Source organism: Macrotis lagotis, chromosome 5 (assembly GCF_037893015.1).
Source record: "Macrotis lagotis isolate mMagLag1 chromosome 5, bilby.v1.9.chrom.fasta, whole genome shotgun sequence".
Taxonomy (NCBI): Eukaryota; Metazoa; Chordata; class Mammalia; order Peramelemorphia; family Peramelidae; genus Macrotis; species Macrotis lagotis.
In genome coordinates this window covers 189,769,647-189,785,422 of record NC_133662.1, presented here as the reverse complement: position 1 = coordinate 189,785,422, position 15,776 = coordinate 189,769,647, and the positions used below count along the sequence as shown (strand labels likewise).

General features: G+C 36.0%; 1 protein-coding gene across 12 annotated transcripts in view; it reads left to right on the top strand.

Moving 5' to 3' along the window:
* The window catches only part of WDR27 (WD repeat domain 27), a 292,990-nt gene that overhangs the window by 75,591 nt on the left and 201,623 nt on the right, over positions 1-15,776 (top strand). For all 12 annotated transcript variants that reach the window (XM_074188081.1, XM_074188085.1, XM_074188082.1 and 9 more), the window contains 3 exons: positions 997-1,074; positions 8,224-8,321; positions 9,643-9,732. In XM_074188081.1, coding sequence (XP_074044182.1) covers positions 997-1,074; positions 8,224-8,321; positions 9,643-9,732 — 266 coding nt within the window. The remainder of the gene's footprint in view (positions 1-996; positions 1,075-8,223; positions 8,322-9,642; positions 9,733-15,776) is intronic.

Genomic DNA, 15,776 nt, shown 5'->3' with positions numbered 1-15,776 from the left:
ATGGAGACTGGACCTGTGATTTTCTTGGCACGGGGAACTGTCTTATAAAGAAGCCTTTTCTTTTAAGTTCAAATGAATACTTTTTCTTGAATACTCAGAGTATTACTTAGAGCACTGAGAGTTAAAGTAACTTACATACAGTTATACAGCCAGGTGGTCTAAGAGGTTGGACCTAGATTCAGGTCTTTCAGCTGATTCTATTATGCCATTCTTTCTTTTGCAATCCATCATTTTTTTTTTTCACTTTTATTCTTTTGCATAAACTCCACAAATCAAAATGATGATTGATTCACTTTTTTTTTTGGTGTGACTATTGTTTACTAGCATTTTCCTTTTTTTATTGGCATTTTCCTAAAGTAAGTCATGATATACTATCAAGAAGTCCAGTGAAACAGGTAGCATGGTCCTGAAGCTAGGAAAAGATCCATGTTCAAAGATCCATGTTCAAGTCCTGCCTCTGGTACATGTCATTTTTTTAAATCTTAAACAAGTGTCTTAACTTCTGGATGCTCTAGGTGCTCTTAAGAATGGAAGTCACAAAGAAGGTGCTGATTTTCATTTTTAGAAGAGTAAGTTCATTGGGGAAATATTCATTGGGGAATCCTTGTCTCTATTTGAAAATTGCAGCAACGTTTTTGTATATGTGTAGATATGTACTTGAAATTATGAGCCAATTAATGATATAGAAGTTACAGTGACTATATTTTAAGTAGGTTTAAATTTAATTCACTTAAACATTTATTATAAACATAAAGCACCTGCTTTGTGAAAGACACTGATACAAAGACAAAAGAAAAATATGGTTATGACCTCCTACTCTCTTGTTTTACTCATCTACTAGAAAGAATTTTAGCTTATGAAACTCAAAAGTTTTGCTACATTAATAATATTGAAATGAGTGCAGCAAATGGACATCTGGCTTTTCTTGGTTTTGTAGTGAACTGTGTATTCAATCTATGTTATTAAAGTAACATTTGAAGGTATTTTTTCCAACAGAGGAGCTATGTTTTCACCAAAGACCAACATAAGGACCAATGGTGGAAGATCCTCAGAATTGAAGAGTCATTATAAATGGTATGTAATACAGTTAGTGTAATTTAAAAACTTAATATGAAATTTGAAACTTCTAAAAAGTTTTAATTATTTTCTCTTCAAAATTTTATTTCATAGAAATTTCCATTTCCTTGTACAATATATACTAATCTGTTGTTTGGTTTGAAATTTCAGATCTCTTTTCATTAGTACAAAGGATTTAAAAAAAATTTCTAAATAGAGTCATAGTGGACTTTTCCCTCTATTGGTTTAGAAGGCAAACAGCTGAATAGTTTTCTCTTTCATCGCCTCCATCTGAAGAGAAGATGTTTTCCCCCTATATTTTGTTTGGTTTTTAGTATATTATGAATTGTAGAAAGGAATGTGTCTAGAAATATTATTCAAATTATTTTATCACAAAATTAATTTTAATTGATTAGTTTAATATTAAGCCATTTTAAATGATTACTGATCAGAACATGAATGCATGTATCATACCAAATAATAATTTTGGGTAGTCATTTGTTAAAATGGCATTTTAAACAAATACCTCATTTTTAATATAGAGAGAAATCAAAAACTTCTGGCTTTTCACATTAAATTGCATATGAAATGTCATTTTTATCTTTCTAATATCTCTTTTAGCTATTTTCTTCTTTCTGTCCCATTGTCACCACCCAAGTATATCTGTCTGGATGACTGAAACAGCTGCCCCCCCCGCCAATGATTTCTTTTTTATTTTTTTATTCTCATTTTGTACAAATGTTTTTTTTTTTACATTAATAAAATATTCTTGTTTACAAGTAAACAAAATACCCCATGAATATAGATAGACTTGTTTGGGCGAAAAAAAGTAAAGGGGAGAGGGGAAAAATTAAAATAAAAAATAATAATAGTAATAATTGTAGGTATGGCCAGGTGGCACAATGGACGAAGCAACAGCCCTGGAGCTACAAGCACCCGAGTCCACATCCAGCGTTGTAGACCCAACAATCACCCAGCCTTGTGACATGCAAGCCACCTGATCCCCACTGCCCTGCAAAAACCAAAAAAAAAAAGAAAGAAAAAAAAAGACCCAAAATAAAATAAAATAGTACTAATAGTAGGGGTGGCTGGGTGGCAGACAGAGCATTGGCCCTTGAGCCAGGAGCACCTGGGTCCAAATCTGGCCCCAGACACCCAAAGATCACCCCGCTATGTGGCCCCAGGCAGGCCATCCAGCCCTACTTGCCCTGCACCCTCCCCCAAATGATCATAACAAAAAAGGTGCTTGAGTCTTTGTTCCAACACCAACAACTCTGTCATGGGTGGATCTCATTCTTTATGATAAGTCCATCACAAAAGTTATTTCCATATTTTTCCACCGTTGCCATTGCTGATCGCAACTCCCTCCTTTCTTATTTCTCCACTACCATGTACTCTATTTTCTCTCTCCTTTCACTCTGACTCTGCTGTAGGGTAGCTGAGTGGTGCAGCTGACAGATCCCTGGTCCCAGGGCCAAGAAGCCCTGAGCCCCCATACCACCCCTTAGGCCCATAATCCACCTGGCCCTGTGGTCCTGGGCAGGCCTTCCATTCCCAGCCCCTTGCAAGACGTAAGAAAGAAAATGTGTTATATCTGGCCACTCTCCCCCCATGGTCCATCCTCTCCTCCTTTATTCATATCCCCACCCCTTCCCCCTGCTCCCCCCTCCTTCTTACTCCAGATGTCTATACTCCATTGAGTATATTTGCTGTTTCCCCTCCTAGCCATCTCTGATGAGAGCAAAGTTTCCCTCATTCCCCCTTGCCTCCCCCTTCCATATCATTGCAATAGCAATTATAATAAAAAAAAATCTTATGTGAAATATCTTGGACTATTCCCCCTCTCCTTTTTCTTTCTCCCATTCCATTTCTCCTTTTTTTCTATTGACTCCATTTTTACACCATATTTTATCTTCGAATTCAGCTTTCTCCTGTGCTTCAACTATAAAAGCTCTCTCTACCTTCTCTATTAACTGAGAAGGTTCATATGAGTATTATCAGTGTCATTTTTCTATGCAGGAATACATGCAGTTCATCCTCATTAAGTCCCTCATATTTCCCCCCTCTCCTCCAATCTTCATGCTTCACCTGAGTCCTGTATCTGAATATCAAACCTTCTGTTAAGCTCTGGCCATTCCAAAAGGAACCTTTGAAATTCCCCTGGTTCATTGAAAGTCCATCTTTTTCCCTAGAAGAGGACATTCAGCTTTGCTGGGTAGTTCATTCTTGGCTGCATTCTAAGCTCTCTTGCCTTCTGGTATATTGTATTCCAAGCCCTACGAGCTTCCAATGTAGCTGCTGCTAAGTCCTGTGTGATCCTGACTGCAGCTCCACGATATTTGTATTGTGTCCTTCTGGCTGCTTGTAATATTTTCTCTTTGACTTGGGAGTTCTGGAACTTGGCTATAATATTCCTAGGGGTTGGTTTTTTGGGATCTCTTTCTCTGGGGGATCGGTGGATTCTCTCCATTTCTATTTTGCCCTCTGCTTCTAGAATATCAGGGCAATTTTCCTGTAGTAATTCTTTGAAAATGATGTCAAGGCTCTTTTCCTGATCATGCCTTTCAGGTATTCCAATAATTTTCAAATTATCTTTCCTAAGTCTGTTTTCCATATCAGTTGTTTGTTCAGTGAGATATTTCACATTTTCTTCTAATTTTTCATTTTTTTAGTTTTGAAGTATTGATTCCTGATTTCTGTTAAATTCATCAATCTTCCTGAATTCTATTTTTTGTCTGAAGGATTTGTTCTCCTCAGAGAGTTTTCTTATCTCTTTTTCCATCTGGCCAATTTTGCTTTTTAAAGCATTCTTCTCCTCAATAACTTTTTGAACTGTTCTATCCATTTGACCTAAGCTGGTTTTTAGCATGCTATTTTCTTCAGCATTTTTTGGATTTCCTTGACTAAGCTGCTGACTTCATTTTCATGTTTTTCCTGCATCTCTCTCCTTTCTTTTCCCAGTTTTTCTTCTAACTCCCTCATTTGATTTTCAAAGTCTTTTTTGAGGTCTATCATAGCCTGAGCCCAATTTCTGTTTTTCTTGGAGTCTTTAGATGCAGGAGCTTGTGCTTCCTCATCTTCAGACTAAATATTTTGGTCCTTCTTGGGCTCATTTGCAAAATATTTCTCAATAGTCTTCTTTTTGTTTCTCTGCTTGCTCATTTTCCCAGCCTGGGCCTGGTTTGGGGTGTTTCTTGAGCTTTTGGGACACTCCCACAAGGGTCTCAGTGTGTGAGGTTCTGTCCTCCCTCCTGGTCTGTGAATGACCATAAGCGCCCCACTCTGCCAAGGGGCTGATGTGGGGGGGGGCTGCTGTTCTATGGGGGGTCCTAGACTGTGGTCAGGATCTGAATGTGGTCAGAGCCCCAGAGTCCTTTTTCAGGGGCAGAGGACAGAGCTAGGCAGTCTCTCTTCACTCCCCTCCCTCAGCTCAATAGGCTCATGCCCTGGGGGCTCCTTCTTACTGGCTCTGCCTGCTTCTGTTTCCTGGATCAGGGCTGGGGGAAGAGGATGCTGCTTGCTGTGTGCCCTGAGGGCTGGGCTCCAAGTGCTTGTTCTGGCAGAGGTCCCCCGCTGTTCCCCCACTTTGTGCCCGGTGTTCCTCGGGGTGCAGCTCAGGAGACCCCCCCCGCTGCTGTGAGCTGAGACCCCCAGCGCCCTGCGGTTGCCTCCGGGAGGCTGAGGTTCTTTGGCTCTGGTGGGCCACCCCTCTAGCAGGCTGCCTCTCCGACCCCGGGGAGCAGAGCCTTTCTGCTCTTTTCCAGGTTACCTTGAGTAGGAGAACTGCCTCACTGGGTCCCTTTGTGGGTTCTGTCTCTCAAAAGTTTAGTTAGAGTCCTTAGCTGATGAATTTTATCAGAGAGCTCCTAAGACTCGATCCCTTCTTGTCGTCATCTTGGCTCCACCCCCCTTTGAAACAGCTTTTTTAAAAAAACCTTTATTGCTATTTCTGTTTTTTTTCCTGTTCAATTAAATAAGATTTAATGCAAACCTTTTCACTGGCATTCTATTATCTTTTGGAAAATTCAGTTTAGTTTAATGCAGGTCAACTAAAAGTTCATTCAGTTCCTACTACATACAAATCACTCTGCCAGGTGCTGCTACTATGAATGTAATCCCTTCTATAAATTTTTAGGGAATAATGTGGTAATTCCCTCAATAAGTGGAAGGAATTAGTGATCATGGAGGTGTGGGTTATGAGGGACAAGAGAGTATGAGCTTTTGTAGTCTGCATAAAGTAAGGGAATACTGAGAAATAAGTGGAGAAAGACAGAGCAGACATGCATCACAAGCAATTGAATCAGTAATCAAAACAGCAATCTGGGGGTGTCAGATAGAGGCCCAGTGGACTTTCCCTTCTATTGGTTTAGAAGGCAAACAACTGAGGAGTCTTTTCTCTTTCATCGTCTTCATTTGCAGACATTTTCTCCCCTAGAGAGCTCTATTCCCTCTCCATGGATCTGTCACTGTGCAAGGGGGATTTTTGTTAAATTTGATTTGTTTAGATAGGAAAAGTTAATTCTTTGTTATTTTGCTGAGTATTATTGTACATATATGAATTTGTTAAAGGAAGTGAGAGAGCTCTGAGGAGTTTTGTTTTTAGTTTTTTTAATGTTCCATAAAAATATATATATACTTATATCCATCCATCTAAATGTATGTGTATTGAAATTGGTGCCCTTGGTAGAAAGTGTGAAATCTAGGAAGAGGGGAAGTTTGGGAGCAGAGATAATGAAGTCAGTTTTTGATTGTGTTGAGTTTGAGATGCTTAGGAGTTACCCAGTTTAAAAATCAAATCAACAATTGGTAAAAGAAAAGTCATATGAAATGACACTAGAAAAGATATTCAGGAGCCAGATTGCAAAGGGCTTTAAATGCTAGTATTTTATTCTAAAGGAAATATAAAACTGAAAGTTTTTTAGTGGGTAAATAACACAGTTGGATCTGTGCTTTGGAAATATCAGCCTGCAGCTATGTGCAGCATGGCATGGAGAGGAAAGAATCTAGTAGCAAGGAGACCAATTAGGAGACTATTACAGTATTCATCTAGTAAGCACATTATTTGTTTTTCAGTTGTTTTTTAGTCTTGTCTGCTTTTCATGACCGATTTGGTGTTTCCTTGGCAGAGATACCGAAATGTTTTACCATTTTCTTCTCTAGCTAATTTTACAAATGAGAAAACTTAGGCAAACAAGTTAAGTGACTTGACCAGGGTCACATAGCTAGTAAGTGTCTGAGCCCAGATTTGAACTTAGGAAGATGTCCTCCTATCTCCAAGTTTCACACTTTATCCACAGTGCCACATAGCTCGCACCGTGCAAATAGTATATATTTTTTTTCAAATAGTAGATATTTAATAAATTTGTCTGGACTGACTTAGACTACTGAAAGTTTTTTATCCTAGAAAATATATGCTTAGATTTGAGCATTTATGAAGATTACTTTAGCCCTCAGATTTCCATCTTGTTTTCAAAAATAGAATGAGGCACTTTCACAGATATTTTGCTAAAATAGTACCAAGGAGTACAATTAATTTGAGAATATAGATTGTTTTCATTCTGTCTTTGAATACTACTGTCTTTTTAGGTTGGTGGTTCTTTGGAATGAATCACTTTTTTTTCCTTAATGCTAACAAACCAATTTTTTAGTGATGGATTCTAGAATTATTCCAGAAACTGAAGTTAAACTCACTGACCTAAAGTTTGTAGAATCCCCCTCTTCTATTTCTTTTTTTATCAGGATAAATCAGACTTTCTATAGCTGTGCAGGATATTGGTCAGGTTTTCTAGTATTCTAGGATTTTGTTTGAATTTGGTTAAATCCGTCATTGGCCACTAAGAATGTAAGCATTCTCATATGAGGAGAGGCAACTCCCACCTAAATAATTCTGCAAGGTCTGTGGAATCCTTTTGAGATGCTCCTTCTGGTTCTTGCTGGCAGTTTAATCCCAATTGGGCACATTGCTCTATGGGGCTCACTGGACCTATTCCCTGCAGGGCATGTTGCTTTTCTGGTAGCCTATAGTTTTTTTTTTTTTTAGGTTTTTTTGCAAGGCAAGTGGGGTTAAGTGGCTTGCCCAAGTCCACACAGCTAGGTAATTATTAAGTGTCTGAGACTGGATTTGAACTTAGGTACTCCTGACTCCAGGGCTGCTGGCTCTATCCACTGCGCTACCTAGACTCCCCTAGCCTATAGCTTTTGACTTAGCTAAAATTTCTACTTAGAGTATTTCTAGACTTTTTAGAAAAGAACTAGAACAATTTCTCCTCAGACCAGTGGAAAACTTTCTCAGGTTTGCTCAACTTGAAATCTCAGCTCTGATGGTCTACATCTATTCTAAGCAAGATTCTATACCAACAGCCACACTTTCTCTCTGTGAACTCTCTAACATGCAGAAACTTGAGGTTCATAAAACACTATCCTTAAATTCTTCTTGTAGACTTTGTAAACACATGCCATTTCAAGACATGTGCTTTTTCCACAGGGCACTATTGCTGGTTTGGGGATGGGGAAGAGAAAGATGACATGTCCCTACCCCATTGCACCCTATAAATGGTTTGAGTCATCCAAAACTGAGTCTTTCCTCCAGGACTGACTTTCCATTTCCTTCCTCAACTTGACTCTCTTAATTACTTAATAATGGGGCTAGCTTATTTATTATGTGAACCTCTCAACCAGTCACTAAAATTTTTCCTATGCTCTATCAATTATCTTAATACAACCACTAACATTGTATTTCTATCAGATTGACTAAGGATTTCAATTTAATTAGCATCTAACAATAGCTATACCATATTATGCTATTAAGGAAATTCCTATTGCTAGGAGTTTTAGGAAAACTTGTCACTCTGATCAAAGATGACTTATTATCTCCTCTGCATCTGCAGGTATTAAACAATAAAGAAAGCCATCATTTATGGCCCTTGAGAACCCAAAACTAAGCAGCTCAATATCTTCATCACTTTATGTGCTGCAGATTAATTTTTGTTTTTTTATACAAATTATTTTCATGTTGAAAATTATGTATATTGGTTTTAAATGAATTATGTAGTTTGAATTATGATTTTGGTTTCAAACTGGGGCTACAGAGAAATTAAAGTCTAGTTTTTTATTGAATTAATCATTTGTTGCATTTTTGTGATTCATTGTTTCTATTATTTCATAAAGTAAAGATTATCCCTTAAAGAGTCCACCTCCAACCAAACTTAGCAAGCAACTATGTCTAGCACCAAAATCAGTTGCTGTTTGCTGTCTTCAGTATTCAGGTTTGTATAATTTCTAATAAATTTTTAGGTTTTACTTTGTTTTAGTAATTAGGTTATTTTGAATAAATTTAATTAAAATTTTATAATGTTGTTAAGATTTCCAGATGTAAGTTACATTTAAATTTTAATACATTGTTTGAATAACTACTCAGCATTCAAATAGATTTGTATTCTAACTGATTTGGATGCCTGTTCTCCCAGTTGTGCAGATCACAATCCATCTGTGCCTGTTCATTCTGTGAAGTGGGTTTCAATAATGTGCAGGAGGTCCTCCTTGCTTTCTTTTTCCTGACATTGCAAGAATATCAACAATTTGACTGTCTACTACTGTGATCTCATTTATTTCCATGATGACATTTTTGACTTTTGTTCATCTTTGTAATTCCTTATTGGCATAGGTTGAAGCCTCCTCCCACCCATCATGCACCTCTCTATTGCCCTCTAAGTGTGATTTATTTTCAGTTCTTTGGAGTCTGTTGTGTTTTATGTCTTGCTACTATAACTTAACACTAGAAGGATACTGGCATTAAATTGGCATTGAATTGGGCCTCCTTTTTTCTGGATAGCTTTGTGTCATTAAAGTACTTTGCAATTCCTGATTTCTAACCTGATTTCTTCTTGTTCTATTTTGAACCCAAATGTGTATCTATCTATCTATCTATCTATCTATCTATCTATCTATCTATCTATATCTATCTATATATATATCTATATATATACCCACCCATAAATAATCTTGCATGTATATGTGCACTCTTGTGTATAAACATGCATATATGCACACACATGCATATGTATATTTATATTTTCATATATACACACATGTATGTAATTGCCTGCATATGCACATACAGACTTATGGACAAATTATTTAGGTTGTCCATCCACATACATGTCCTAATATAGGCAATAGACTTTCTTTATCAACTTGATTTTTTTTCTATATGGATAGTCAGACCAAACTCTTCAAAATGGTTTTAAATCTCTATTAGGCATGTCTGTGAACTCTCAAGGATCTGATGTATCAGCATACTTTGTGTGTGTGTACTGAGTTTGGATTGAAATACTTGACCTGTACTCTTAGCTTTGAATATCATGAGGTTGAGTATCTGAGCAAAATTTATTTGCTCAGCAAAAAGAATACATGCCTCTTTTAAATTTTTTTTAAAGGATATTAGAACCCATCACTATTTGAAATGTGTTATTTTCTAAATAAGTAAAACTATCCTAGGAAGTGTATTTTAAGTTTGAATTGTCAATTTTCATAATGGGTCCTGGTTATATTGCATCAGATATGACTTAGAACTTTTTTTTTTAATAGGAGATGGACTCCATTTGGCTTGTGGTTTAGCTGACCATTCATTGCTGGTTTTCAATTCCAGTCTTACTAAAGTGCCAACTGTTTTTCAAGGTAAATGTCCCATAATAATATATTTCATGAATTTAAGTATAATTTTCAGTTCAGTTTTAGATATTAATTTGTAAGTACCAAATTTATTCCCCTCTGAAAATTGTGCTTGTGCTAGTGTGTGGAATGATGAGGTTTACTGACAAACATAGTCATTTTGGGTTAACATTTTGTAATGTAAAACTCTTAAATTGTGAAGCTGTGTAGTTCAGTAAGCTGACTTGGCATACATTGAGCATATTTTTATTTTCAGTTAAAAATATATTTTTCTTGTGTGGATGTTACAGTTACCCATGATGGACATGTTTATTCATAACTAAAAGGGCAAGCATTCGGCATTAAATGTATATATCTTTGGTTATCCTGACACCCTTAAATCTTTAAAGAAAAATTTTGTATTAGCTGTAAAAGCACTCATATTCTTATCATTTATTAATGAAAATAATTAACTTTTTCTCCAAGTATAAAGGTTTCAAATTTGATTTTAATAGAACAGTTTAAATTTATTTTACAAGATATTTTATTTTTATCAGAATAATTTAAAAATCATAATTGAAAGAACATTATCTACTTCTACTTTGTGATAAAAAAAATTATGTTTTTTGTATCATGTTACTCTCCTGTTCAGTAAACTTCAGCAGCTCACTATTGCCTGTAGAATCAATAGTGAATGGATTTTAAGTTAAATTTTTTGCTGGTTTTTTTACCCCCTCACAACTTGAGGCTATCAATTTGAAAATCTCCTTATCCTTAAATGCAAAAGGCCTTTCAAAAACTGTGAGTTTTGTGCTTGGAACTACTTTCCCCTATATGTCTAAATGAAAGAATGTGTCACATAATTTTTGGGTGGATATTATATACAAACTGTTCTTATCACACCTTAGTATGTGGTTGGTTGTTGTCCTTCATTCAACAAGAGGACCAAAATAACATCACTATGTTGGAATCAAGGCACAGTGTTGTCAAACTCCACTTGATGAGACCCATGAGGACTCAACACAGATTGGGTACAAATAGTCCACATTAGCATTTAGAATGGAGATGTCTTTAAACTTATACATCTCATATTTCTTTTGTGCTGCTGCAATTCTGTTTCTCTCAAAGAACATAGCACCTTCTTTGATGTGGGCACATTATGCTGGGTGACCCTTTGCTAGTTCTTCAGAGAGACCATGAAAGTGTTCTTGTATTTGCTTCTTATGACCTCTGTGTGAGACTTGAACTAGTTCTCTGTAAGATAGTCTTTTAGGTAAATGTATCTTCGGCATTCCAACAATGTGACCAACCCATCAGCATTGACCTCTGTTCAGTAGAGTTTGAGTGCTTGGCAGTTTAGATAAAGAAAAGATCTCAATGTCTTATTGTACTTTATCTTATCTCAATGTACCTTATCTTATCAGTTGAGCTTCAGAATACTCCAGGGACAATTTAAATGGAAGAGATTCAGTTTCCTGTCACTGGCATATTGTCCAGTTATCACAGGTATATAGCAATAAAGTCAGCACAATAACTGTAGACCTTCAGTTTGGTAGGCAGCCTAATACTTCTTTCCCATACTTTCTTCAGAACCTTCCAAACACTGAGTTAACTCTGGCAATGTGTTTGTCAATCTCATCATCTCTGTGTATATTCTACTGCTAAGGTAAATGAACTTATCCATAGTATTTAGAATTTCTTCATTTACTGTAACTGGTGCTGACTGGTGGAAAACCTGTGTTTTCTTGATGTTGTCAGGCCAAAATTAGCACAAGAAATAGAGAATCAATCCATACTTTGTTGCATCTAAACCTTAGAGTATTGAGCATATTGAGTACATGGTCATCTGCAAACAAAAAAAAAAATATGCACCAATATTTCCTCCATTTTTATCTTGACTTTTGTAACCTTTTCCAGTTTAATAATTTATTGTCAGCATGGTAGCTGACCTTGATATTTTTTTCCTTGTTGCCTTGTCTGACAACATTGCTGAAAGCATACTAAAAAGCGTGGGAAGAAGTTCATAGCTTTACTTCACTCCATTGATGACTAGGAAAATGCAAGAGTATCATCCACTGCCTAGAACCTGGGCAAGTATGCCATCATGGAAATGATGTGTAATGCTGATGAATTTCTCAGGGCAACCAAATTTTATTAGAATTTTCTAAAGTTTCAAAGACCTTGGTCAGATAGAGAAATGTTGTGTACAGATCTCTGTTCTGCTTCTGGCATTTTTCTTGGAGTTGTTGGGCAGCAAACACCCTATCAATCTTTCCTTGGCCTTTTCTGAAGCCACACTGATGCTTAGGTAGATGACTGTTTTCCAGGTCAATGACTGTGGTAAAATAAATAAAGAAAGAGAGAACGTGGTATTTCCTTCTGCTCTTACCTATCCCCAGTTCTTGACATGGGGCAAGCTGTTTCCTTTAGCTTTATGGAGGCATAAAGGAGGCATCCTTTAACTCTGGGGGATAACCACCTCTTGTTATATAACTTGGAAAATTTCAGTCAGCTTTTGTATGAACCATAGACCCTTCCCCTTGTAAATCTCAGCTGAAATAGAGTTAGCATTTGGTGCTTTGTTATACAAAAGAATTAAAACCTCTTTTTCACTTGGAAGCTTTGCTAGAGAGGGATTGACTTCAATCTGAGGTATATAGTTACTGGCTTCATCACTGATTGATGATGGCCTGTTGAGAACACCATGGAAGGGTTTAACCTTCCTTAACTCTAGAATCATGTCTTTATCACTAATCAATGTGACTCCATCAACACTGAGGCATTGAGATATACCATATGTCTTCATTTCATAAATAGCCTTCAGGGTATAACAAAAGTGCTTTGGATTGTTATTTTCAGCGTAAACTGAATTTCATCTGCTTACTGAGTAAGAATTCTGCATCTCTCTAAGCTTCATTTGTACTTTACTTTCTATGCAATTAATTGCTGCCTTCTTAGAGATGAATGAGCTATGCTGCTGGTAAACCCTGTGGAGTTCTTATTTTTAATTGAGCAGTTTCTGTATTTCCCCATCATTTTCATCAAACCAGTCCTAATGTTTGTGAGAGTGTTCTGACCCAGATGAGCTAATGTAGTGCTGTACACCAGATCTCTGAAGCTGCCCACTCTCTTTTTGTTCCATCGCTGCCAATTGTTTATTGTAAGTAGCAAACTGTTCCCTCTTGCAGAAGTACTCTAATCTCTTGACATTTATTTTTCTAGTAGTCATTTTTCCTTGTTGCTGCTGCTTTTGTTAAGTGTGAATATTTAACTGGGAGAGGTTGAATCTATAATCAGTGCAGCACTCTGCACCATATATCTTTTGTCACTCTCATCCTGTCTGGGCCTTCTCCTTATGATAACATAGTTCATTAAATGCCAATGTTTAACTACAAGGGTGCAGCTGTAAAGTTTTATTGTATTTAGGTAAATGGAAGACATTGTTGGTGATGAAAAGATCTTGAGATGGCACAAGTCTTCAGTAGTAGGGGACCATTGCTGTTGCTGTTTCTGACTAGTTCTCCCAAGGACTCCTTGCCATTTCTTGTAGACTGTGCCTATTCTTGCATTAAAGTCACCCAGAATTATAAATTTGTCCTCTTTGATAATGAAGATCTTTAAGCCTTCATAAAATTTTTCTTTGACCTCATTGGAGTTTGTCATGGTGGGAACATATGCACTGATGACATTTACAGAGCTTTCATGCAAGTGGCAAATTATATTGACTGTCCTTCACTGATTAGTTTTGATTGTAAAACCTAGACCAGTTTCATGATACTCCCCTTCACTGTAGCTATTTCAGTTCTCTTGAAACACTTGCTGTTCATCCTTCATGTCTACTGGATTTGTGTTGTCTATAAGTGTACACATATCTAAAAGCAAGTTAAATCTGGCTGATTTATCAACTGATAATCATGGGGGTAAGGACCAAACCAGTGGAATTGTAAACTAATATCAATAAATATTCCCACCAACTGCTCAGGGCTACCCCTTGACTCTAAGAGAGATAGATTACCCGCTCCCCCTCTTGGCTATTTGAGATTAAGTTGGAATTGGGAGTATAATTCCTGAGCATGTTTCACTTCTTGGGTATTCAGAGATTTTCACAAAATAAGGGCTAAATAAATCTTTGTTGGATGAATATATATTATTTCCCTCTATTTTTATATGTATATATGCATGTGAGTATGTATTTTTTCTTTAGTATTTTATTTTTCCCCACTTACATGTAAAACATTTTAACATTTATTTTCAAAACCTTAAATTCCAAATTTTCTACTTTCCTTCTTCCTTATCTTACCTCACTGTGAGAAGGCAAGAAATTCACTATAAGTTATACATGTGTAGTTATGCAAAACATTTCCATAATGATCATGTGAAAAAAATATAATATTATATATATATATATATTTATATTTAAAATAAGAGTTCCAATTGCTGCTGCAAAAGCATGATTTTGATCTTTGATTGCCACCAAGGTCCCCAGGAACTTGAGGAATAGACTACAACTCACATGACATATTACATGGAAAGGGAAGACATGTATTACTTTCTAATCCCTTCATTAGAAACTTCTTGGGCATTTTTTCTTTGTTTACTTTCTTTAGTAAAGTAGGGCAGTTAGATGGCACAGTGGGTAGAACACCAGAAGTCAGGAGGTTCTGAGTTCAAATGTGACCTCAGATACTTACTGTGTGATCTTGGGCAAGTCACTTAACCCTGATTGCCTCACATGCTTCCAATTGTCCTGTTTCATATCTGGCCATTGGACCCAGATGGCTCTGGAGGAGAAATTGAGACTGGTGACTTAGCACAGCCCCCCACTCAAATCCAGTTGTCATGCTTGTCATGGCATCATCTCCTTGATGATTTTTTGAAAATGAAGGACTGAAATTAGGGAGGGTAGGAGAATACGAGAGAATTAAAAAAAATATTATTTCCCTTGAGTAGTTCATAGTCAAGTTGGCATAACAAAACACATATAGTTACACCTTATGTTTTTATAATAGGGGAGAGCAAAAATCATTTTCATTTAACATTTAAAGAAACATGAGGCATAGAAAATGATAGTAAATAAATCATCTAGATGGTAGCAAAACATGAATGTTATTGTCTAGGTTTCTTCTCTTCCAAGCCAATGTTCATGCTTCCAGATTACATGAAACAACTGAAAAGCACAGAAATCTATAACAGATGCTTAGTTAATAACAGTTTAAGAAAGCAAATTTTTTTAAAGAAAGCAAATATTGCCATATGCCTATTCATTTATATTTAAATATATTAAAAACATTTAAGGGGAATTTTATCAAATAATTTCCCCTATTTATCATCATATATTTCTAGAATTGTATTTTGAAGAATACTTAAAAGAATTATAAAAGCTTTAATGTGGAGATAAAGGTAATATTCTAGAAACAATGCCAGTGATTCTAGTGTTATTATAATGAGATGCTTTGTTTTCCAAGAAGGCCCATTTCCTGTGCCATACTAAGCAGCTTTTGATTTATTACTATTTACAGTTTCATAAGTTCATTTTGTTTATTGGTCTATTGATTTTACTTAGTTTCACAAAATATTAGCCTAAAAATTACACAAGAGGGCAGCAGAGGTATTTGAAATATTTTGAAGTTACATTAATTTTAGTTTCAGGGTTTTTGAAAGACTCTTCATACTATTTATGCCCCTTAATTTTTCTTATTTTTCTATTTTGATTTTTCTTTTTTTTGGACAAATATAATTGGTTGCAGTAGGACAGGAGTAAAACAACTATATTAATGTATTCTTTTAAATTTAATGTAATTTTCAGTGTCTTTTAAATTTAATGTCATTTAATCAATCAACAAACATTAAACACCATGTATCTTGGTACTAGGGATGTAAAAACCAATCCCTTTCCCCAAAACAAACACTCAGAAAATCAGAAATATTCAAAGGATCTCGTCTAATGAAGGAGAGAACATGTAAACAACTGTATAAACATGCTAATAAACTATATAAACTATATGTATATATATATCACATATGTGTATAAATATAATAAATGAGATAATTTCAAAGGAATAGAAGACTGG